The following is a 26,054-nucleotide window of genomic DNA, read 5'->3' on the forward strand; positions in this document are numbered from 1 at the left end:
GATGTAAGGTACCTACAGCTAGCTGCTAGCATGAATGTATGGTTTATTATATTTTTTGTCGTGCTACAACATATTAAGAACTAGCCATATCTAAATCTCTCCCTTGAATTCTTCCATTTTGTCCCAGTTTCTCTATTTTCCAGCTCTTTCTTTTGTAGATTTACACTTAAACTTTTTCACCTGTTCTCCAGCAAGTCCCTGTGTCTTTCTTGTTCCCCATTTCAGCTGTAGCCCATTTATCTCCCTCCTCAAGTCCTCCTCGCTTAGCTTTTCTACATAACACTCAATTCCAGCACAATACAGTGTTGTGTCTGTGTGTTTTCTGTCAGGGGCAGGCGCTTTGAGCTCAGGGAGAGAAGCCAATGTAATACACACACACGCACACACACACACATATACACATGGGATGAGAACCTCTGGCGTGGCCTTTCCCACCACTGCCCTCTCTGTATCAACATACTCACACAAACAAGCTCATTCACACTGCTGCACCATCAAACAAGCTTTTGTCTCCATACTTCTTGCACAACCACCCTAATCAAACACCCACACACACACCCACACACACACACCAACTTATCTCCACACATCTGCATGTAAGCTCATTACTGCGTCCAAAACAAAACTTCCACTCGTATGACACAAATACTCTCACTTCAAAAGGTCAGCTTTCAACTCTTGGAAAAGCTAAAAATGATCTCTTATGTCTACCATGTTTAAAGCCATAGCTCAGATTAAAAAAAAGTCTTTCACAGTTGAGGTAAAAATTTATTTACACGGCACCTTTAAAGAGTCAACATCCTTATCCAGCTTACACACACTAAGCTGTTTAAAATGTATACTATATGACTTTATTACAGACAATGATGAAACAACCAGCCACCAGAAAAATAATCATTATTTTATGTAAACAAATATTAAGGTTTTCATCTCTTTTCTAATTTTATTAAATTCCATACACAAGGGCTTATAAAAATAGTGATAACAATATAGGTAGACAATATTTGATATTGGACATAAGCCAATTTAAATATTCTGTATCAAATACACGTAAAATATATGCAAAACAATTCTGAGCTATATTTATTTACTGTAATTGATATGACCCATTATTATATATGCATTGTGAAAAACACAAGTACCGCTTCTCAAGAGATATAATCATTGCCCTACTAGAATGATATGAAATATGTGGGACTCTATACTTTACTACTCAGCAAATGAGCATCAGGGACATGAGAAATTATGAATGATTGATATCAAAATAGCAGCCACAATCCACAAGTAACAACAACTGTGAAACAATCAAGTCTGCTGACATGTTGGCCATTGATTTTTAATGGCTAACATGTTCAAACAGAAGGCACTTTAAGGTCATGGAGTGGAGACTGTTTTAACATAAACTACGATAAAAAAAAATGGTAAACTCAATCAAGGGTTTCATATGTTTCCCCTTAATGTAACATTTCCATAGTGTTAAATTATTCCCATGAAACTCTGTCTCTCTGTCTGAATCAAAAACTACCAGAGCAGTGATTGGAGAGCTGTGCTGCCGCCCTCTGACGTCTGTCATCTCCACTTTATATCCTTACATCTGCATAGACTTATAGGAAGGTGAGCTTTGATTGACAGACGCAAATCTTCTAAACAGATAAAACCTGATGAGGCTGGTGAAGATTCCAGGCGTGTTTGGCACCTGAAATGAACACAAACAGGAAAAAAAAAAGACATGAAGGCTTGACGGAAAGGGGGCTTGTATTTCAATAAAGAAACATTGTTGAAATCTGATTCAGGCTCATGTCCTCTATGTTTTACCACAATATAGTTGTCGTTCAGCTGGAGGCCGTACAGGACCCAGGAGGTTGAAGTGAAGAAGGTGGCTACAGTCAGAGGGAAGGATAAGCACTGGACATCCCCACGACGCACTATCTCGACCTAAAACAGAGGCGACAGAACAAACAGCAACAATCAGCTAAAAAAAAAACACTTTAAAGCTCAGTCAAGGTATTTCTGCTTGGACCCAACTCAACCCGACCCATCCACCCATTCATCCATCCATCGGATGGATGGGTGGATGGATGGATGGAGGAATGGACTTTAAATCCGAATTTATCCATGTTTTTACATTTACTACAGATCAATAGTATACTATAAAAGTATCTGGTTCCAACTCAACGGCTCGCTGTAAATGCACTAAAACTTGAAACTATCTTTGGACTGTTGATGATGGTGGTTTCTTGGCGACAGGGGCAGCGCTATGTGATACTAGCATAAATGCTGGAACGGTGATGAAAACAGGGAATCCTCTGTAAACCTAAACCCAACCATCTCTATTTAGTTTGACCTGACCATTCTAGGAAGGCTATGAAGGCTGGGTCCTTTGAAGGCTGCAGCTTGTGTATTGGGACACAGCTTTGGTCTTTTCTAGCAACTCAATCCTCATAATGAATTAAGAGTTTGCTGAAAACAGAACCAGTAAAAATAATGAAATTTTGATATGATAGGCCAGCCAATCAGACATGTTGTAAACCAGCTAATGGGTTAGTTTAATTATCTTTAAATGATTCATGTGGGGACAGATAGCAGATAAAGTTTGCAGAACTGAAAATATACCTACATCAAGTAGGTAAAAGCAGCATAATGAGAATAGTTTGACTGTTACTCATGTAATGTGCTGTGTGAATAAAAGTGGTGAGTGCAAGCATACCGATGCATAAACTGTAAGGAAGAAACAGAATGTAACTGAGGGGATGAGTCAGAGAATAACAGGAAGACACAGACGAGCGAAAGAAAGGCAGGAAACTGTAGACTGGGGGTCAGTCCAAACTGTGAAGCAGATGGAGAGAAGGAGACAAACAGGATAGCAGACAGAGCAACAAGATGACACAAAGAAACAAAGGAAATAAAAAGAGCTGGGATTCATTCTTCCATTAACAGTTATCTGCACGTGCAGCACTGACATGAGGCGCTGGAGACGCTGAACTGAACAGATGCTGTCTGGTCAGTGAAGCATAAGGTTACTTGAGAAGACTTAATGTTCTGTTTACAGTTATACTAACTTAATTAAGTGAATATGGTGAGCTTTTTATCAAATATAGAGCGAGCATGAAATACCTTCAATGCTTAGAAATGAGAGGCTGTAAAGCACAATCATTGTTTTTACAAGTGAAATTAACTTCAATCATTAAATCGTTAATAAACCTGTGGTGCATAATTGTCTCTTTTATCCTGAGTGCCCCAAAGTATGAACAACACACTTCAGCACTCTTGAGATAATGGACCTCTAAGTATTAATGCAGCACTTGGAAATGCAATCAGCTGCCATTGACTGCGTTTTAATGGGTGGAAAGAAACAGCCTTTGTTTACTCTTTGAGCTGAATAATAACTCAATGAAGTCAATGCTTAATGTCTCTCAACAGACGGGGATAGGAATATGAAAAATCAAGTGAACTACAACTCCTTTAAAAGTAAATTATGAGAACGTTCAGGAGGCTTTCTTTTGCTTGTTCTGAATTATCAATGTGACGTGTTACAGGTGTGTTGAAATCAAGCGGCAACCTCCAGTCTCAAAATATGAAGCCCATGCGGAAGTGTTATAAAATGCATTTCATTGAGCATCCACTTGTATTAATTATTTCGGTAGACTAAAATTATTACTTTTTTTCTCATAGTCTGTGATCACATCCATATCAAAGTTATTATACCACCTCTTTAGAGTACTGACCAATCAGAATCAAGTATATAACATGGTCGTGTAACAACTGCCAACTAAGAATGGTTAAATCACTTTTATACTTGTATTTGTTATCAATGGATCAAAAAGTTTATAATAAGTTTGAAGATCTTTTGTTACAAATGTTACCTTAACGGTAAGAAAACCCCAATTCAATAAGAGTTAAAAAGCTGTGCAAAGACTACATGTCAAATACTGAAAATGAAATGTTGTTTCATGAAAGATATAAGCTTGCTTTAGATTTGATGCCAGCAACACAGTTCAAGAAAGTTGGGACCATTGAGTTGAATCATCTCTTCTGTAACAACATTCTGTAAATGTTTGGGAAATGAGGAGACTAGTTCCTGGAGTTTTTAAAGTGGAATGTTGTCCCATTCTTGCCTGATGAGGATTTCAGCTGCTTAACAGTGTGGGTTTCCTTTGACATATTTCTTGTGTCATGATGCACCAAATATTTAATTTTCAATAGGGGACAAGTCAGGGCTGCAGGCAGTCCAGTTTAGCACCCAGACTCTTCTACTACAGAGCCATGCCGTTATAAAACATGTAAAATGTAGTTTGGCAGTGTCTTGCTCTGTCATTCAAGGTCTTCCCTGAAATTGTCTGAATGTCAGAACATGTTGCTTCAAAATCTGTATATGCCATTTAGGATTTATGGTGCCTTCCCAAAATGTGTAATCCAGCCATGCCATGGGCACTTGTGCATCTCTATACCATCAGGGATGCTGGCTTTTGAACTGTGCGCTAATAACATCTCCCTCTCCTCCATTAAGTGGAGGATGTGGCATCCATGATTTCCAAAAAGAATGTCAAATGTTGATTAGTCAAACCAGAGGACATGGTTTCTCTCAGTCCTCAGTTCACCTTTACATTGCTCGAGCCCAGAGAAGTCACTAACATTTCTGGATGATGCTTATACGGTTTCCTCTTTGCATGGTACAGTTTTAACCTTCATTTGTGGATGCAGCAATGAAACTGTGTTCACAGACATTGGTTTTTGGAAGTTATTTTGAGACCATGCAGTGATATCCACTACAGAGTCATGTCTGTTTTAATGCTGTGTTGCCTGAGTCTAACCAGTATCAGTAATCAGCCTTGTCTCTTTTGTACGGACATTTCTCAAGATTCTCCGGATCACGTACCATACTTAGTAAAACCCTCAAAGTCTTTGCAATTTTACACTTTGGAACATTCATCTAGAACTGCTTAACTATTTCTTCATCAAGCCTCTAACAGAGTGGTGAACCTCTTCCCATCTTTACTTCTGAAAGACTCCGCCTCTTGAGGCGCTCTTCAAAGCAAAGTAACCTCATTAGTTGGGAGAGGTTCCTCCAGGTGTTGTTTTTTGCATTACACAACTTTATCACTGTTTGTTGTTCCTCTCCCAAATGCTTTGCTGGCATCAAATTTAAAATGAGCAAATATTTTTCACAAAACAATACAATTTTCAGTTTCAACATTTGGGGAACTGGGGTTGTAGATTAGCCCATATAACCTTACACATAAAACCAAATTATCTTTACATTATCTACATATTGATTATATTTTTCTGTGTATGTTCTGTTTGTAGGATGTGCATGCATGCAAGCTGTACCAGGTCTATGAGTGGAGACATGTACATGCTGACGGTGACCACGCTGCATGTGAGACCAAGCTGGCTGAGCCGAGTTTCTCCTTCAGGAAGGTACATGGTGAAGTAGAACCAACCGCAGGTCAGCACCCCACCTGCTACCAACGTCTGGAACATCACCAGCCTCTGAAATGCACAAACACACAAACACACACGCACATCCTGAAAGACTGATGTGTAAACAACTTAATCAAATATAGGCAGTCAACATCAGCTTACCTTCTGTTTGGTGTAATAGAGGTATACGGCAATGTAGAGGATCTGCAGCAGGGCTCCTATTACGTTGACCAGGATGATCGTTTGGTCTTTCTTCAGAATACCATAGTACAACCAGCCCAAGTTACTATGGAAACAAGAGAAGCATTAGAGGAAAACAGGGACCACAAAGAAAGGATAACAACCACACAATACTCACTTAAGACACGTAGTGAGGAAAGGTAGAAACTGGATATTGTCAGCACTTTTGGACTCTCGCATCTTCTTTAGGTCGGTCCTAGAAATACACACACACAAGCTCAAGTGTAAGTTAAAAATAAATGTCCCATATGTTCATGCATTCCTTGACTAGACGACTTCACTGCAGCTGACATGGAGACAGACAATCAAATGGAACATTAAGAACATCCACAAAATGCAACTAATTTCTTTCAGATTTTCTGCAGATGCTTTAAACAAACATAAAGAAGAAAGGATAAAAGTGAGGCATTGATGAGAAATGTAACTTACAGTCCAGTCGAGAACATCCCGACTGTAAACACGATGCAGGCCCATGACAGAAACTGCAACGGATCCATAGACTGGGAAGAAATATCTAGAAGACCACCCGGTTTCGTAAATTCCATGCAACTTGTGCTTTTAATCGAGTATGCTTGAATTGTATTGAGTTACAGATTAGATATAAGTACGCTGTGACGCCCTCCTTCCCTTACTGTATTTCCGTGTTTGCAATCTGTGTGCTCAGCGTTCCTGTGCGCTGATTGGCTGTGGGGTGAAAAGGGTGGGTTGAGTTGCTCCAATAGGGTGTTGAAACGTTGGCAGATGCAGCGTGCTACGTCACTACGTTGAAAAAGTTTGGAGCTGGGTGATGGAGGATAGTCAGAGGGATGTTGTCCTGTCCTAGAATGAATTGTTATGTGATTATAAATGATCTGAATATCTGACAGTGTCAGAGATACAAAACAAAGACGCTTCCTGACCAAATACAGGCTGAGTGACCACCAGCTAGCTGTAGAGACAGGGAGACACAGGCAGACCTGGCTACCCAGAGAGGAGCGTCTATGTGCTCACTGCTCTACAGGGGACATAGAGACAGAGATGCACTTCCTCCTCCACTGTAGCAAGTTCTCTTTACTAAGAGATTCCCACTACAGGGAAATTACTAAAATAGTAACAAACTTCCCAACATTAACCCCAGAAGAGAAACTGTCTGTTCTCCTGGGGGAAGGGTCAGCAGCTCCTCTGGCTGCTAAATATGTGTCTGCCTGTCACAGCCTGAGGGACGCACCATCCCATAATATTTGATTTTAGGTGAAGGTTTTATGAGCATACCGCATCGAGTGAGGACATTGAGACATGCTGTATGGTTGACACCATTGTTTTAATGCATATAAAATATGTAATGAATATATATATAATGAATATAATATGTAATGAATATATATGTAATGTATGTGTTTAAATCTTATGTGCTTTGGCAACCACATGTCTTTGTTCATGCCAATAAATCTAATTGAATTGAATTGAAATTGTTGTCCTGTCTAGTCCACGAAGTGGGAGTGGAAATGAGCAGAACCTAATGAAACAAAGAGTCAAGATGAAAAATTCTATATCAGCATAATTGTATGGTGGACCTGAAGGGCAAAACACAACAACACTTCACAAAACACTACGACATTACAGAAAACACAATATTTCAGAAAACACAGCAACATTTAACAACATGTTGCCTATCTTCGACACCAAAGGGCTTCTTGGATAAGCTCTCCTGTGGAAGTCTTCATTTACATCACCTTACACCACCTTACCCCGGGGGTCCGTTTTGTCCTCCTGCACTTTTCTCATCAGTTTTTTCACCTTTTTGTGGTGACTTTCCTGGACTTCATGGCTTTTTGTCCTGCTCCTTCATGCCTCCTCCTTCTTCCCTCCCTTCCCCACTCCCTGCCTCAACCTTGTGCTGACCCTGTCACGGGAGATGGAAATTTAACACTTTCTCCCCACTTTAGTTCAAACTATGCTTTTGAAGTACAATATCTAAATTTTGGAAAGAAATACCTTAAAAGAAAGCTCATCCAAGCACCGCTGTGGTGTTGAGGATGGGCCTGGTACCTTTCAATCTGATGGATCCCACTTAAGGCTTCCAATGTGAGATGGAATTAAACACTTTCCTCAAAATGTTGTGCTTTTATACTACTACAACAAATTGGTGGAATGAAAAGGCAGAAAAAAGTTTACACTGTCAGGCAGCTCTGTGGTGTTGTGGATATGACTGCTCGTTTACAGACTGATGGTTCTGGGTTCATGTCCAGTGTAGGGAACGTAGAAGGTTGAGGCAGGGAGTGTTATGAGATACTTTTGTTTTGTATTTTCTTTGCAATATCCTGACTTTGATGTCTGGGTTCCTTTCATAGTTGTTCTTGTGTCTTCCCAGTGTTTTGTTTCAGTGATTCATGTTCTGTGTTTTATTTCTTACCTTTTTGTGTTCTTGTGTGTTTAGTATTTTGTCTTGTTACTCCCTTTGATGTCCTGATGAGGCAGAGAGGAGCAGGACAAAAAGCCGTGATGTCCAGGAAAATCATCACAAGAAGGTGGTGTAAGGTGAGACCTGATGCTTTTTCATCTGAGGTCTGATACCTGACTCTGAGACCTAGGATGTCCTAATATGTAGGCTACATTATAGAAGTATAAGTTTACATAACGTGTGTATCCTTTGTCCTTTATAATTTCCATCTCTTCTTCCATTCCTTCCAACTCAGTTTAGAATTTGTGAAGGGACTCAGCTGAGTAGTGGTAACAGAAACAGGAAATTATGTTGAGCTTTCGGGTTTTGTCCAATCAGAAACAAGAAGTGTTGTCACTGCCTTTTCCATTTTGTGAAATGTTGTTTTCTTTAATGTTGTTGTGTTTTGTGAAATGTTGTTGTGTTTTCTTTAATGTTGTTGTGTTGTCTGTAATGTTGTCATGTTTTCTGAAATGTTTTTGAGTATATTTGAGACTCAGTTTTCAACCTTTCCTGTTTTGTTTTTCAAGAAGGCATTAAACTATTTGATACCAGTTTATACTGATCCAAACTGGACCACTTCATGGAAACACACCATCAATTTTTTGAATGCTTCTTCTTTGGAATAATTGAGTAAAGGAACTGATAGAAACCCAAGAAACATACTTTTTTTATAGCCCTTCAGGACCCTAAAATGCTTCAAATGAAACAATATGAAAAGGAAAAATCACACTCTTTGGTTGTCAGTGGCCACAACAGAGCAATGCTTTGTTTGAAGGTGAGTAAAGCCAAAAAAGAAGGGGACGTCTGGTTTACGACTTGCAGGAGGATGATTGTGTTGTCGATACTCCAGTCTAGTTCTAAATCTTGGGGTAGTGAAAATGTCTCTGTTTTTCTGCAAGGTCCAAAACTGGATGAAGACCCAAACGAAAAGCAATAATTGTGACTTAAATCTCAATCTACTTCTAATTTCTTGTCATAATTTTATCTCTTGTAGTTTTGACCACACTTGTCATTATCTGGGACTTTGATTGAAAGGAAATACTATAAGCTGAGTCTGCAACAAGCGATTTGGTTTGGTATGATACGGTATACAATGATTGTCACTGTCAGAAGTTGCGAAAGACACCAAAATAACCAATCCGTACTGACCTACTTCTTTGGCACCCTTCTGATGGGTTTCCTATCTCACCCTAAAAGGTGGAGCTAGTCACACTGATTGGTCAAACAAACATCACTTTCTGTGTGTAAGCGGTAATAAGGGACAAACACAAAATAGCTGTATTTTTCCTTGCAGCTGGCATCCTTCTCTCAAACAAAGCTTGCCTTCTACTTGCGACAAATATGCAAAGGCAAAGCAAAACATATGCTGGATGCCCTTCATTGTTACTGTTTGTTGTGTTGTGTTCTTTATTGACAGGCTACACCATGTTGTGTGCTATGATGTCATGCTATTACATGGCTAAAGCGACTATCTCAATCCAGCTCACACCCCGAACTACCAAGTGAGGGTTTGCTTGACTTCAGAAACGCAAGCAAGATCACGGTTGTTATGGTCCTGATTTTTGTTATTTGCCCTTACCCTCTCTCTCTCTGCCTGCAGGTTGCATGGGTAGGGGCGGGGCCGGTCTCCTCAGGAGTGAGGCTCATCAGGCACACCTGTCCCTGATTTTCTCATCAGCACTGGCTTCTTAAGCTGCCACCAAACACTCCTCCAGTGCCAGATTATTTCCTCTAGCCGCATGCTCCATGTTCCGTTGTAGCCTTGCTCCTGAGGAGATTCAAGCCAAGTTTTCTGTGTACTTATCTCAAGTGTTTTCCAGAGGATTGATTCCTAGTTTTTTGTTTGTGAGTTTTTTGATAGAACCTTTTCCCCCTTTTTTGGGTGATTTTGTGTTACTCCTAGTTTTGTACTTTTTCTCAGTTGTTTTTACCCGCAAGGCGCTTTAGTTGAACCTTGGTTTTTTGCCTAATACTTTTTTTTTTCTCTGTACTCTGCATTTGGGTCCTGGTCCTCTGCTCAAGCCGTAACAACGGTTCATCTTATTAAATTTTACTGATCCAAACTGGACCACTTCATGGAAACACACCATCAATTTTTTGAATGCTTCTTCTTTGGAATAATTGAGTAAAGGAACTGATAGAAACCCAAGAAACATACTTTTTTTATAGCCCTTCAGGGCCCTAAAATGCTTCAAATGAAACAATATGAAAAGGAAAATCACACTCTTTGGTTGTCAGTGGCCACAACAGAGCAATGCTTTGTTTGAAGGTGAGTAAAGCCAAAAAAGAAGGGGACGACTGGTTTACGACTTGCAGGAGGATGATTGTGTTGTCGATACTCCAGTCTAGTTCTAAATCTTGGGGTAGTGAAAATGTCTCTGTTTTTCTGCAAGGTCCAAAACTGGATGAAGACCCAAATGAAAAGCAATAATTGTGACTTAAATCTCAATCTACTTCTAATTTCTTGTCATGATTTTATCTCTTGTAGTTTTGACCACACTTGTCATTATCTGGGACTTTGATTGAAAGGAAATACTATAAGCTGAGTCTGCAACAAGCGATTTGGTTTGGTATGATACGGTATACAATGATTGTCACTGTCAGAAGTTGCGAAAGATACCAAAATAACCAATCCGTACTGACCTACTTCTTTGGCACCCTTCTGATGGGTTTCCTATCTCACCCTAAAAGGTGGAGCTAGTCACACTGATTGGTAAAACGAACATCACTTTCTGTGTGTAAGCGGTAATAAGGGACAAACACAAAATAGCTGTATTTTTCCTTGCAGCTGGCATCCTTCTCTCAAACGAAGCTTGCCTTCTACTTGTGACAAATATGCAAAGACAAAGCAAAACATATGCTGGATGCCCTTCATTGTTACTGTTTGTTGTGTTGTGTTCTTAATTGACAGGCTACACCATGTTGTGTGCTATGATGTCATGCTATTACATGGCTAAAGCGACTATCTCAATCCAGCTCACACCCCGAACTACCAAGTGAGGGTTTGCTTGACTTCAGAAACGCAAGCAAGATCACGGTTCACCTTATTAAACTTTACTGATCCAAACTAGACCACTTCATGGAAACACACCATCAATTGTTGGAATGCTTCTTCTTTGGAATAAGAGAGTAAAGGAACTGATAGAAACCCAAGAAACATACTTCTTTATAGCCCTTCAGGCCCCTGCAATGCTTCAAATGAAACAATATGAAAAGGAAAATCACACTCTTTGGTTGTCAGCAGCCACAACAGAGCAATGCTTTGTTTGAAGGTGAGTAAAGCCAAAAAAGAAGGGGACGACTGGTTTACGACTTGCAGGAGGATGATTGTGTTGTCAATACTCCAGCAGTCAACTACAGGTGTCCTCACAAAAGGCAATGTGCAAAAGCTGCAGCAGCTATTTTACAGACAGAGACGAGGACTCATACTTCTAGTTGTAAACTAGAAACTTTAAACTTCTGCAACTTTCCAATTTTCGCAAAGTTCAGGTGAATTTAACCTTTACTAAAAAGTCCTCATTATCTTTATTTTTCTCATTCTTACCTCCCACCCTCTCATCACAGTAAAAGCTCTTTCCACTGAAACGTTTCTCTCTCTAGAAACCTCTCAGACTTGACCTTTAACAACAGTCTTTGATGTATAATTTTCTCCCTTTGTCTACTTCATGTTTTTACAGTCCACGCTATGGGTTTGACATTTATTTTTTTTTCACTTAACTTTTTTATGTCTTTATTTTTTAATGTCATTTCTATAAAGATGCTTAACAATTAAATTTTTACGGTGTATGCACTTGTCTGCGTGAAAGTGTTTTCTAAGTAAAGCAATTTGAATTTCTTTAAATGTTATGCAAAAATTATCCATCTCTGTCTCTACTTGGTACCTAGATACCATTTTTCCTTTTAAATTTATTCCACATGTATTCCAATGACAAACAACCTACATATATTCTAGATTTTGCAGATAATTACTGTTACATATTCAACTTTTTAATCATCCCAAATGAAAGTTCCTGTATGTGTTTATTTTTGTTTTGTTTTTTACCTCTGTCCCACTACAGTGCAGAGGACGATCTGCTCTGAAGTCTGCATCTATCTGATGGTTCTGTGTACTCCAATTACTCTACATCAATGACCTGAGACTGTGATTGGAACCATGCGTTTAGTCAATGTTTGCATATTATTGTATGACATCATTTTACACCCTAACAGGCCAGCATTATGGTGAATACTGCCGTGTTTGTTCTGCTCAGCCAGCTACAGCTAAGCCTGTCCTGCACTTACAAACCTACATACATGGATGCTGCATTGCAACATGACTTCTGAGGTGGTGAGATCATCTGCAGTGAATTTCAATCATGACGTGATGATGGAAAGCAAACAGCTTATTTTTATGTTCATGTTTTGAACGTATGTGATGTGTGGTTTTACAGGCAACGGTGACTTTTAGCAGTTTTCAGTCAGCTCATAGGTTGTTCGGCTATCCCTCCACAGAGGATGCACAGGGCAGTAAAAAGAAAGGGCATAAAGGGGGAGAGAAAAAGGAGTGAAAGACTGTGAGAGAAGAGGCGAGAGTGACACCTTCACACCCGGTCGTCAGTTTGCTTGTAGGCCTCCTTTATCGTCCCCCTCTCGGTTCTGGTGTTTGGTTTTCAGGCTGTGAAATCTAAGCCAGGCCGAGCAGAGTCACCAGGGGGATGAAAGACAGAGGGCAGAGACGAGGGGATGAGAGAGAGAAGAGGTTGGGAAAGACCCGGGGGGGGGGGGGGGGGGTGGGGTGGAGAGTGCGGGAGAGATTTCATCGGACAGGAGACGGATAGCTTTGCAAAAATATGGTCTCATCCATCAAAATCTCAGTGACGTCAGTGGGATTTCAAGATCAAGAGGTTTGTGCAAAAATACATTTCACAAGAGCTAATAAAAGCCAAACAGACGTTTTTTTTCATGACATCACATTTTTTATTTCACTAAAGGTTTTTCACATCTCAAAACAGTTTCTTATAGTTTTCTCTATTTACAAATTTACATATAAACATTTTACAAAATAATACAAGTGTGTTTAACAAGGAAACAAACAACTGTGAAAGGATTCTGGGGAGTTTGAGGTTTGACAAAATGTGAGAAGGATCACATCTGCACATCTGCCAGTGTACCACGATACAGACAAAGACAGCGGAAGTGAGTGAATAACCATAAAACTGAGGAAGCTCAGCTCCCCAAAAGCCCTGTTAGTTTGGAAAGTTTCTTCTATCAGTGGCTCTCAACCTTAGGGCAAGATATAAAAGACTTGTGAGAACTATGCATTGCAATAAATAATATATATTTCCATTCTAATGGTATTCTGAAGTAAAAGGTAGAAAAAGATTTGATAAATAAATATTAATCTGCATGAGCAGAATTGGGCAATGCATTTACAGGCTTAAAGCCAAAAAAACAGAAGAAAGGAAAGACTGAGAACCACTGGTTTGAATTAAACCATTGTCTTGTGTTGTTCTGTAACTAAACTAGAAAATATTAAGTCAGATATGTTCAGAGCATTAAATAAAATGCATCAGAGTGAATGTGACAGTGCTGCTTTTACAGATTTGAGGATTGTTAACAGGGAGCTGAGTGCTACACGACAACATGACAACAATCCTACAAAATGTAAACCACTTTGGCAGTAGCAGACAACATTTCCATTACACGGACATAATAATTTCTCTACATGTAGAGGAGGAAAATGGTATAGGAGTTGGAGATTAGGAGAACAATGCACTTCTGTACCAATAGGGTTGAGGGTTGAAGACACAGGATAACAAAGACATTTTAATCCTCTTTTGATTTTCACTATGATATTAATACATGAAGTATTTTGATGCGTTTGCTTGAAGTTTTTTGTTCATCACGGCTGAAATGAGTCCTTAAATGAGAACCTAATCCTCATTATAAAGTTGTAAAAAAAAAATCTGAGGTCCTCTTCTTGGAACGATCCACGTCCCACGAACACGCACACACGAACACAAAAACACACTCACAAAACTGTCCATGCTTGTATAAAAAGTCTGTATAAAAAATCTCTGCGTGTCCATGGTCCCAATGACCAGCATTGAGTCAGTATTGTCTCTAGTGATAGCAGCTTCATTGTAGCATGAGTGCTAATAAGACTGGGATCATTGTGAAGAGGAGCGAAAAGGAGACCAGCTGTGCTCCTGAACTGCCAATACTCCTCTGCACGTTTGGCTCCATCACAGCAGGGTCATCTAAGGGAAGAAAAAGAGAAGGATTAAATTTCATTATTCCAGCTTTGTAAACACACCCAGCTGAGCTCCTCTCAGTCGTAGGGCTGACCGCTGTGACTGTTATGTATCTGTCTGAGATTTTGTTTTGATGAGTCCTCACCTGCTGGGAGCCGGTTTGAAGGGTTGTGAACTCCTCCTAAAGCAGGGAACTTCACTTTTCCTGCATCCATGCTTTTTACTGTGTCATCAGCCTTGGCTTTATCTACGTGGTTCTTTGCAGAGCCTTTGTGCCCGATGACATCCACTTTCAACCGGAGACAATCCTGGCCATGGTGATGCATTGGCTTTGCTATGTAAAGACAAAAATAAGAGGAAGGTTTAGAACACAGAACCAGTCAGGTTAACAATAAGACACCAAATTGACTTGTGTTTTGTGAGACTTACAGATATAGTAATAGCTTTCTCCTTGTCTGAACTCTTTGCCCAGGGTAAAGGGAGTATAACGCTGGAATTTCTCAGAGAATTTCTCAGGGACGTGGGCAGCGAATGGCCGTGAGCACTCCCAACGCAGCTGGTCAAAGGAGTGCGGTTTGCACACGTCGTAATCCTCTTTCTCTACCATGTAGAGTACGTAGCGCTCAGCTGCATGCAGTGACACTTCGCCGTGGGTGTAGTGGGGGCAGATGATGTCCAGATAGTCATTGATACGCACTTCCACTGTGTAGTCATCCCATAAGAAGCTGCAGGGAGAAAGGAAGAAGGAGGAGGTTATTGACGAATGTCCTCAGAAAGCATGAAAACATCTAATAAAGGGAAATATCGTCCGTTACGATTTCACACACGTGTTCCAATCCACACACCCAGACAACTTGGCTCACACAACATGCGTGTCAAGAATAATAATGAGGCTTAATCACACACACACACTTACTCACACACGTTACCACACAGGTAAAGCTGCTTGGGTGCAATCCAGGAACCACGTGAGGGTGTTTTTGTTGATTTGTTTTTACAGTGTACTTGTGCAAACCAGTCGCTGTGACAGATTTAGAAAAAGCAGGATCTTGCCCGACTAGTTCACTTTGTTTATGCACAAAAAAACACACCTAGAACCTCATAAAGCCGCACCACCATCCCTAACCCACACCTTTTTCCTGCTCTAACCAACGTTTTGCCTTCAGCACAGATTTATGCCTCAGCTGTTCGCACGAAGATGAGATTTGAAATGACAGCTTATCACCAGGCAATTTATCTTTTCGCCTTTAGTGCTAGTCCACTTTTATGTTTGTTCATCTCCTTCCGTTGAGTCTTTCTAAACTGTTGTCTTCACCTGGGTGTTTGATGATTACTGTTGAGGCTCCTGACACCAATTTATTGTCTCTATCTGTATCTCTGACTCCCTATTTCACTGTGACTGCTTCAAAGACACGGAGTAGAGACAGTCAGGCTGTCGCTCTCTCTCTCTTTTCATCTTTACCCTTCATTTAGTTTTATGACCCCTTTTCAGCCTCCCTGTCTCCTCTGTGCTCACGTCTTAGACTTGTCCCCCACCCCTGTGACATAACGAAGCGTAGGGGCAGAAAAGAGCTCAGTTTTGAAGACAATCATTCAAGTTATCCTTCATTTTGACGTCAGTATAACTTTTTTGCTCAAAGAGAGAAACAACAATTCCAAAGCTATCTTCACTTTCAATTTCGGATATGTTTTTCCTTTAAAGTAAACATGGTTCAGGTAAGCTGAAACATAAGACATGCGACTAGCTAGTATGTTGCTACTGCTAATGATGAATGATTGATACCGTGTAGAACTCCTATTACAACCTCAGGGGCCACCAGACTCTAATCCTTAAATGAAACTGTTTGAACTGAGTGACAGTCTGTTTTTCGTGTCTTGTGGTGAGTGAAAGTGACAGGAAAACAGCTCCTGTCTGTCTGCAATTGTTTATGTGTGTTGAAAGTGTGTGTGTACCCAGCATCAAAGCCTGGGACGTGGTGGCTCTTGCCCCCCCTCTTGTTGTTGTGGCTACTGTCAGGACCCCCTGGCCAAGTCACAGACACACTGGCTCCAAACATGGGCCTCTAACCCCTCCTTGCTCCCCTCTGTGTGTGTGTGTGTGTGTGTGTGTGTGTATCAGTTAGTGCTACCCTACCTGTCAAAACACGCTTTGTTAGCGGAGCACAGCTCTGTACTTGTTATCCAGTGCTAACAGGCTAAACACCACCCTCCACTCGCAATCACTGCTTTCTCTCTCACAGAAAAGCCTCTTTGTGAGTGTGTACCCTCCTGTGCAGGTGTGTGCGCCTTTGTTTGTGTGTGTGTGTTTGTGAGGGTAAGTGTTTCATTGAAAGGAGAAGAGGAACTGCCTGTAGCAGCCTAATTGGCTAAATAATCTTTACTCTCATCTTGTTCCTTTAAGCTTTGTTGTCTTTGAGTCAGACCGGTAATAAGAGAGTTGGAGGAAACAAGAAAGCTCGGGGTTCTCTAGTTGCTCCCTCTGAAGTAAGAAAGAGTTTCAAATTGTATAGGGTTCACTTTTTTCCCACCGTGTATCCTTAGAAACACAGCTTGTCAAAAGCTAACAAAAACAGACAGATTCTGTTGCTAATTTCATTCAGGAGTCATGCTTTTAAGAAAACTCTCCTTTTATCCCCCTCATTTCCCCTCCTCCTCATCCTCTCCCATATTGGTCGGGCTAATTAAAAGCTGTTAGGGGTCTGGGGCCAACGTGTTCTCTAGAAAAGGAGGGGAGGAGGAATGAATAGGGTGTAATTATACCCATACCTTCCCTAGAGACAGAGCGCCTGAAGGCTACAGGGCCCCCTGCAACCTCTGTGCCCTGTCCCCTGCGGAGCTTTCGCTGCTCTTACTGCTGGGATTGCACACTGAATGTGTGCTAATACGGCTGAGGGTGTATTTTTTACTAGTTTAATAGTTGCATTTGCCCATATTTGTTTATTTTGTTATCTTTATTTGCCCACAAGTCAAAGAACAGGGAAAACTCTACCCCATTTCTCTATTGTGCTCTCCTCTTGTTCTCGTCAAGGCTCCCCTGGTCCTGCAGACTCTGGTATCTCCCTGCGTCTCTTCTCGCCTCCTCCAGCTGACAGTTCTCGGGAGGGTGAGAGTCACATTAACGTGATAGCTGTGTAAGAGAGCGAGGGCCAGGTGTGTGAGACGTTGCAGACCTACTTTTCACACTGCTTCATCTTCCCGTGTGTGTGTTTGTCTCTGCCTGCCTGCATGTATGTGTGTGTGTATGTTTTCATGGATGAGGGATCCTCTGAAGACCTTTATTCAGGGCGTCTCATGCCGCAGGCTCATGAACACATCTGTTTATCAAGGCCTACTGAAGCCTCTTGTGTGTTTGGAGCCTGTGTGTCTAAGAGTGTTTTCTTGCATGTGGCTGAGGTGAAGGTAAACAGGGAGGGTTGAAGGTGGTTGTAGATCTTCCTCCATGCTAGACAAAAGGTCATTCCTCACTTCAGAGCTACTCTAGCTTTTGCGTAAGTGTACAAGGTGTGTGTGTGTGTGTGTGCATGTGTCTGAATGTGTGTTCTAAAGGTCCAAAAGTGAATGTAGGTGACTTCTTCCACACTTAGTCTTAGTTGTTTAAGCTTTGAAGTCTTACCATTGTCCTTGCACTGCACTTCCACCTCTTCTCTTGTCTTTCTTCCTGCTATCCTCTCTTTTACTTCACTTTTCAACCCCCCCTTGACAACCCCACTGTCCCCCATTTGTCCCCCGAGCCCTCGCTGTTTTCCCTCAAACATCTGACACAGGAGCTCTTGTCTTCCTCCGTCTCTCCGGGGAGAGGTTCAAACTGGCAGCCAGGGTCGCAGGGTTAGAGTTCAGGGTCGCAACTTCTCACACTACACGCTCTAGCATCTGAGTCAGCACTACACACACACACAAACACTGTGCAAGTCAGCAGCAATGAAACACTAAACAGATGCACCCACACACACCACCAGCACCATTTTCTCTGCAGGTAATCAGTAGTAAGTGTGCACAAGCTGGAATGCTGCATCAGGGGGCTGTGGTTTGGACGGTTTTACTGTGTTCCCACTCATCAAATTTCCACACGCACTTTCTCTTACACTTTTACTTTGAGGTGTACACTTAATACCCTATTAATTTACTGTGGTATGGCACATTCACACCTCCTTTCACACCGGCTGAGGAGCTGTCAGTGGGTCTAATGGGTTTAACTGCTCACTAGTGGGATCCTCCATTAAAGCCAATCTAATATACACTGAAAAGTCTCTTTATATTAGCTTCCAATGTAATCTACCTTCATTCTTCCTCCATCTCATTGTGCTGTAATAAGAAACCCAGGGGGAATTCTTCCTCTACAAGGCACCAATGCAATCTTACTGTCTCGACTTGGATTATAAAGCAGCAACTTTCTTTTTGCAGAACTCTCTGAGTTTAGAGATGCACGCACGGCTTAGTTAAAACGCAGAGAATCTCTCAAGCACATTGCAAGTGTTTAATATTGTCAGCCCTGCCGTTTCTCACTTATTCAATTCCTAAACTTCTCCCCTCCCTTCATCCATCACTGTCCACTCTCTCCTCCCTCCGTCTGCCTCGCCTTTATTCTCTAAAACATCCCATCCCCCCCTTCTCCCTCTTCTCTATTTTCTCCTGTCTCTTAACGCTGACATAATATACCAGCGCTCTTCATCCAGGCTAATTTCCCAACACAAATCCCTTTCTCCAGTTCACCCTTCTCTCACCCTGCGCCTCCTCCTCCTCCTCTGTGCCCCCGAAATCTTTTCACCCGGCCTCTCTCTCTTTGTAGCCACCCCATTCTGTCGGCAATGAATAGAGGAAGGCCAAATGGTATCATGCTTGGTTTAATATGTTTGGGGGTCATGGAGAGTTAATCTGTGTGCCAGTGTCTGTCCGTCTCAGTGAGGAAGAAAGAGAGGGAACAAGTTCAGCAACTTCCAAGAACTCACATTAGATGTTCAAGTTTTCTTATGATAAAAAAGTTGAATTAAACCGAGACAGAAAAAAAAATCAAGTCCATCTGACCGAAATTGATTGCTAATTATGCCCTTCAGGGGGCGATGGTGGGCTGTGGAGTGGACATAGCAGTGCCAAAGTATGCCTGAAATGCTATGAATGAGCAGTGAACACTCACATGCATGCCTACCCACTCATACTACGATACCGCTTAGGCAAAAAGCAAGCCTCTCTGGAGTTTGCAGAGTGAGGCTGAAAGGTGCTCTGTCCTCCTTGGGTGGAAAAATACTGGGGGCAAAAACAGAGGAAGGTCTGTGAGAAATAAATAGGGGGGTGGGGGGTCTGATGTGGCGAGGGGAGGGAAGGAAGTCTGGACGACAGATAAGGAGGCGAGAGGAAGAGCGGGGAGAAAACAGAGGTGCATGCATACAGACCTTTAACTCTGATGTATGCTGCAGTTTTGGAACTGTATGTCCCAAAAAATGCACTATGATTTATGAAGTTTTGCATGGACATTTATAAGCTTATTAGGTAAGAGGGCAGTTATATCAGAAGGGAATGTACACAATCCCTCTGATATTAAATGTGCAGGATGCATAGTGAGCCAAATAGAGATGTTCTTGTTGCATTTGGAATTGATTCCATTCAGGAGATTACGGCAGCAATCATCCACTATGACCACTACAGGTTTAATGCGTGACTTATACTGTAACACTTACACAATAACCCACCTACCCAGATACACACACACACACACACACACACACACACACACACACACACACACACACACACACACACACACACACACACACACACACACACACACACACACACACACACACACAAACATACCTACAGACTATGGAGGACTTAATTAAATAAACAGAGAGTTACATCATAGGCTCATAGAGGCATACATATCTATAGAATGAAGTCAGCAGGATGGTGCTGGACTGTCTACGGGTCAGATGGTCAGATTAGAAGCCATGTATAATCTATGTTAGTGTGTGTGTGCTCTCATTCTGTTGGGATTAAAGACCCCCGACCAGACGGAGCACAAGCTGGGGAGGGGTAGATGAAGAGAGAGAGACACACAAAGACAAAGAGAGGGAGTAAATGTATAAAATGCAATGGGGCAGGAAAGGAGAAGAAGTTCACCCCAAATTCATACTGGAGGCTGCGAGTACATGCCGAGGCAGGCCCTGGCTGCTTCGGAGCCAGACACGGACAGACGGGAGATAAACAAAATATTACATTACAAACTCCTGATAAGGATATTTGCACAGATACAGGGAGAGCAGGCTACTCTAGATGGATGAAAGCAGCCACAGTGATAGCGGATATGAAGGAGGCGGGGGAGTGCTGTGTGTAGTGGCATCCAAATCTGGGCAGAGAAAAAGAGATCTTGAGTGTATTTGGGCAGAGAGAAAAAAGCGAGGAAGGAGGAGTCCCAGCTGTAGAGAGAGGGGAAAGGAGTGAAAATGGGGAAAGGAGCAGACAGGTACAGCAAGGGAAACACACACACACACACACACACACACACACACACACACACACACACACACACACACAGCTGACAGAGTTTAGTATAGTAACAGCAGGCTGGAATGCCGGCTGTAGCTAATATTAACACCCCAGTTCTCCCTCTTGCCCCCCTTAGCAGTGTGTGTGTGAGTGTGAGTCACACATTCATCACGTCCCGGTAAGACTCTCTACGGTAAGAGCCACTCCTTTTTTTTGTTGACTCTGACGTTGCTGCACAAGTTTCATACAATCTCAGTCCTCAACAAAAACAAAAAAACTTCCTGTTAAAGCCGGTAAAGGGCAGCGCAGGTTCAAACTCACCCTTAATTTCTCTCTCCTACACACACACACACACACGCACCCACATACACGCTTGTGACACAAGCTGAGACACGTCGTTTAAAAAACAAGACCGGACCGGACTGGGGAAAACAAGTCTCCACACCTGTCATGTAAAAAAAGTACACACACTTACACAAACACACTCAGAGTACAAATCCCCACAGGACCTGAAGTACAGGATTAAGCCGTAGTCATTCAATCGCTTTGACAAGTTGGTGAAAAGGGAACACACTCGTGCATTCATTGTGTCTAGAGAAAAACACACACACATTTCTCTAGTCCCGGAATGAATGAATGGACTGACTGCTGCCATCTGGTCACTGTCCTCCTCCACCTAAGACAAATCACTGCATCTCACAATCCCACCATGAATCACTTAGCATCAATTATCTGCAAACCCTCTGATGGATCAGCATTACCCACCACACAGGTGACTGATTGATCACTGAGGGGTGTGGGACAGGGGGACTGGGGCAGGTGGGTTTAGTCAAAGCAGGAAGAAGAGAGAGGACGGGAAAAGAGAAAACAAGAGAAAGAAGTGAAGGAGGGAGGGGGAGACAGAATGGGCGTCTGGGAATTAGGGATTATGGAGGAGCAATTGAGATTAGACTGTAAAAAAATGTGTTGAAAAAATATAATACGAGTTGCAAGTGGAGGTCAGCCGATTATGGTTTCATTTTTGCTTTCAGCTGCCATTATCCTCTTCATACAAGTTTCTGTTTTCCCTTTGTAGTGCTTCTTTGAGTTTTAGTGCAGCAGAGGAAAGAGAAATCTGACCGATAACAGACATGATGAAGAAGAGGAAGAAAAGCTGCTGTTTGTGGTGTGGATGTGTGAAGTTCTTCCTGTTTTAGGCTCTAAGTTAAGCCATACAGTGAAGGGGATTAGTGTTGTGTTATGATTTTTCTTTTGGTTACACAACTCCCATTTAACTGCAAAAATAGTTTTGAGCCAGATTAGACTATTAGACCACCCCCGGTCTCTGACCTTTTTTCGACTTTATCATCCTTCATTATTTGTACTAAATATGGAAGCTCCAATTTCCGCGTTTATCCCCATAAGAAAAGTAGAACTGTCTGGTTTTCCATTTTTTCTCTCTGACTACTTTTCTATCTGTCTCACCTGGACCATGAGTCCCCCTCTCTGTGTCTGTGGTGACTCAGGTGTAAAAGGCAGGTGGGCTGACTCACACATGGACTAACCCATGACACAAGCACTCCTCATGACGCGAGGACTTTTCCATCAGACTCCTTATCCAATTATCAGGACAATTGTTTTCCTTGTTGTAGGGCTCTTCTTTTTTTAAGCCCCGCGTCTATTGTCATCCTTAAAGGCCAATTAGAGAGCAGTGATGTAACCAAGACACAACTAAAAGGCCATAATGGCTCTTGCCCTTGTTGTGGATTTTAATCGACCCATGTGGAGGGGCCGTCCTTCTGTTTCAGCTCGGGTATAAAATAATAATACTGTCTTTCAAGCGTCGGGATCACTCGCTCCACGCTAAAAGCTCAATAAATCGCGCTGTGATATTGCGCGTCTGTCAAGCTCCATCGATCCAACTGAGTGGTCGGATTGCATTACATCTCTGACCTCAGAACTAAATAATCAGCAATGAGTGCCTCTCTCACTCTGACACACACTTATTATCTCCATCCACTCCAATGACACACTTGAACAAACTGAGAATAAATCTGATAATGAAATTAACCCACTGAATCATTGTCATTAATTGTCTTTCCATGACACACACACAGGTGCAGACCCCATCGACAGCTTCACAGGCCAAGTTCATACTTGTCAGTCTATTTTCTACTATTAGACCAGTCTGTGTCTATGTGTTGCGGTTAAATATAGTGGTGAATCTGTCCATCTGTCTGGGCATCCATGCACTGCTGCGTTTAAGTCTGGTCACAAGCACGCAGGGTGAGTTTAACTATGGCGTGAGCCTGACTTTAAACGTCTAATGAACCTTTAATTACCACAAACAAAGAAACAACAACAAGCACATGTACTGTTTACTTTGCGCGAGCAGCCCTAAAAGTCTATTCAATAATGAAGCAAGAGGAGTAATAGCCTACTTGCGTGGAATTTCAACGAAAAAGAAAATTACCTCCACGCGCCCCTCCATACATCACACATCCGCACATTCAGACCAGTATGTAATCATTTACAACTTCTCCAATCATCACACAACTTCCCGGGCTGCAGCCTCACGCACACGCATGCACACGCTCACATTAAACACGCACTAAAGCACAGAGGAACACTTACAGTGAGTTCGAGCTGTTCCAGTAGACGCTGTGTCTCTCCGCAGACGCGAACCAAGCACCGATGTTCAGCACCAAGCACACTAAACACGCAAAATCCATTGCTCTTCTTCTTCTTCTTCACAGGAAGGTCAGTGGACTCAAGCTGTCAGCGATGATTTGAATCTGTGTTGTTGAGGGTTGGTGTGCGTAAATACGCGCGCAGAAACGAAGTATGGATTTGACGCTCCAAGCGTAATAACCAAGTATTCTGTGAACCTAACTATAGCAACTCCTGACTGATCCTGTGAGGCGCAACTCTCTGTTTTGTCTGCGAGTGGCTCCACCCCTCAGTGTGCCTCCAGCCAATTGGAGTAAAGATACGCTGTATTCCCCGCCCACTGCCTCTCCTCTCGCTGCTGCTCGCACTTTAGACCAGAGACACCAAAACAACTTTACTACAACCAAGTGAACATCGTATAAGTGCAATAAACAAATAAAAAAATATTGGTGTCATATAAAAACTTTCTATTCCAAAGAAACGAGAAGGTTTGAGATAATATGATATACACTGTTGCCCATAAAGTTAGAATAAAATATTTTCTACCTCTTTTCATGAAATAATTGCGACAATGTGATTAATTCTTAAGAAAGTATTTCTCTTCTTAAAAATGTTTTAACCTATCTTTAGTGTGTAATCATTGCACCTGGTCAAAGGCGATTATTGATGTGTATAAAGAGGAATTAAAAAAGGAATGTGTCTGAAAACAAAAGTATTCCACCTTTATGGGCAACAGTGTATTTGACCATTATTTTTGATACTCTAAAAGTATCCAGGGTTTTTAGAATTAAATGTCTTGAAGTGACAGTAGTAAAAATATTATGTATTGGTTTGAGTTGTTTATTCTTGTATGTCTTTTTATTAACTGCAACATTTAATCTACTTGATAACTAAAGCTTTGACATCAAACTAGTGTAGGTTAAAGCATTATTCCCCCCTCTGAAATTCACTACAGGGTAAAATGTGTAACGTACAGGATGCTTTCATCCATGAATATAGCTACTGTGATCTTTCCACTAAGAAAATTTGTAATTTAAGTTCAGTCATTGTACTACGTTGTTTTAAGTTGTTGTGATGTAACTTTATCATGTGTTGTTGTCAGGCTGTGTTGCATAGCTTTGTGACACACTGTATGTTGCAGTTCATGGTATTGTGTTGAGTTATTTGGATGGTATGATGCATTCTTATGAAGTTCATCATCTTATTTATCCATGTATTGTGTCGTATTTGCAATGCATTGCATTGTTTGTTATGAACTCAGTTCAAAATGTTGCTGCTTCTGCAGTGCTTCCAGCAGCCCTTTTTAACTTCACTGCCTCATTTTAACTTGGTGTTACTTTGCTTGTTGTTTTTATTTATCTTATCATGTTGTTTTTATTGTGTTTATAACCTCTCAGTAAAGTGTCCCTGAGTGCTTAGAAAGGCGCTTTAAATAAAATGTATTATAATTATTATTGAACATGTTGCACATTGAAGAGATTTTGACTCTTGTTGTTCTTTTCGTTGTCTTGCACTAATTTGTGAACCCTCGATGGAGGTGTGTATATTGTTGCAGGCTCTTGTTACATAGGTACACTCGTGTGCTGATTACGCTCCGTCAGATAGTGAAGAATTATTACTGTCATATCAGTTAGTCTGATCTTGCGGTCTCCACTTAGCCGTGTCCCCAGACAGGTACGTTTAGAAAACAACCTCACAGATGGAGTGGATAAAGTCCAGACTCCAGGGTGTCAGTGTGAGTGTAGCCCGAGCAGCAGAGGGCTACCCTCGGGCAGGGATGGAGCCTGGCTTGGGTAAGCTGGTTCAGAGCTCCATAGCTGCAGGGAAACAGGAGGGGGCATGGTGGGTGCATGTTGTGTGTGTGTGTGTGTGTGTGTGTGTGTGAGTGTGTGTGTGTGTGTGTGTGTGTGTGTGTGTGTGTGTGTGTGTGTGTGTGTGTGTGTGTGTGTGTGTGTGTGTGTGTGTGTATGAATGTGCAGACAAGCTGAGTGTCTGACTGTCCCTAGGCTTGGCTGGGCAAGCACACACACGTCCTGGCACTCTAAGAGGATCCCACACACACACATACACAGACTGTAGATCCTGTAGGCAGTGGGGGTTAATCACTGCTGAGGGTGCTTTTCCATTCAACAACGTCTCCCCAAATAGTGAGGGGAAAATAAGAGGGGGTGAGGAGGTGAAGTAATGCGTGATTACGCAAAATGTGTCTGAGTGGGCAATTTACAATTTCTGACTTTATAATTAGAATTCCCAGCTCATGATAACTCTCCTTCCGCACAATGGCTGGATAATTTCACGTATACTACCGTCCATTCTTGTGACTTCTTTCTCTTTGCACTGCTGACACTAGACACTGCTTTTAACATTTATACCTATTGATTTCCTCTGAGGAATGACTGAAATGCAAATACTGTCCCAGCACCTCCAAAACTAGCCAATGATTCACGGGCCTCAGACAACCAGCAACAGGATCCTGCAGCTCTTCTTCGTACACAGTAATGATCAGGCTGCCCTGATTGCCAGAGGACTTTCGCTGCACAAACATGGGATCTCCTCATGATGCGTTCATGGAACACATATCCAAGTGCGTGGCAAGACAAAAACAGATA

General features: G+C 41.8%; 2 protein-coding genes across 2 annotated transcripts; both read right to left on the reverse strand.

Moving 5' to 3' along the window:
- Positions 1-747: 747 nt before the first annotated feature.
- Positions 748-6,349, reverse strand: slc50a1 (solute carrier family 50 member 1). Its single transcript, XM_034697853.1, has 6 exons — positions 6,091-6,349; positions 5,780-5,857; positions 5,584-5,707; positions 5,329-5,490; positions 1,816-1,935; positions 748-1,696 (listed from the first exon to the last, which is right to left on the reverse strand). Exons 1-6 carry the CDS (start codon positions 6,204-6,206, stop codon positions 1,589-1,591), a joined length of 708 nt encoding a protein of 235 aa, XP_034553744.1. The 5' UTR covers positions 6,207-6,349; the 3' UTR covers positions 748-1,588.
- Positions 6,350-13,875: 7,526 nt separating this feature from the next.
- Positions 13,876-23,685, reverse strand: efna1b (ephrin-A1b). Its single transcript, XM_034697860.1, has 4 exons — positions 23,410-23,685; positions 14,746-15,041; positions 14,462-14,650; positions 13,876-14,322 (listed from the first exon to the last, which is right to left on the reverse strand). The coding sequence occupies exons 1-4, from the start codon at positions 23,505-23,507 to the stop codon at positions 14,201-14,203; spliced, it is 705 nt and encodes a 234-aa protein (XP_034553751.1). The 5' UTR covers positions 23,508-23,685; the 3' UTR covers positions 13,876-14,200.
- Positions 23,686-26,054: the final 2,369 nt, after the last annotated feature.

This window comes from Notolabrus celidotus, chromosome 12 (assembly GCF_009762535.1).
Source record: "Notolabrus celidotus isolate fNotCel1 chromosome 12, fNotCel1.pri, whole genome shotgun sequence".
Classification (NCBI taxonomy): Eukaryota; Metazoa; Chordata; class Actinopteri; order Labriformes; family Labridae; genus Notolabrus; species Notolabrus celidotus.

Excerpts from the sequence above, each read along its gene's own strand:
- slc50a1 (XM_034697853.1), bottom strand. The coding sequence starts at position 6,206 with ATGGAATTTACGAAACCGGGTGGTCTTCTAGATATTTCTTCCCAGTCT. Across the intron at positions 1,936-5,328 it reads TGTCTCCACTCATAGACCTG|GTCGAGATAGTGCGTCGTGG; the intron begins GTACAGCTTGCA and ends CCTCTGTTTTAG. Across the intron at positions 1,697-1,815 it reads TGAACGACAACTATATTGTG|GTGCCAAACACGCCTGGAAT; the intron begins GTAAAACATAGA and ends TGTTCATTTCAG.
- efna1b (XM_034697860.1), bottom strand. The coding sequence starts at position 23,507 with ATGGATTTTGCGTGTTTAGTGTGCTTGGTGCTGAACATCGGTGCTTGG. Across the intron at positions 15,042-23,409 it reads TGGAACAGCTCGAACTCACT|CTTCTTATGGGATGACTACA; the intron begins GTAAGTGTTCCT and ends TTCTCCCTGCAG. Across the intron at positions 14,323-14,461 it reads TTCAAACCGGCTCCCAGCAG|ATGACCCTGCTGTGATGGAG; the intron begins GTGAGGACTCAT and ends TTCTTCCCTTAG.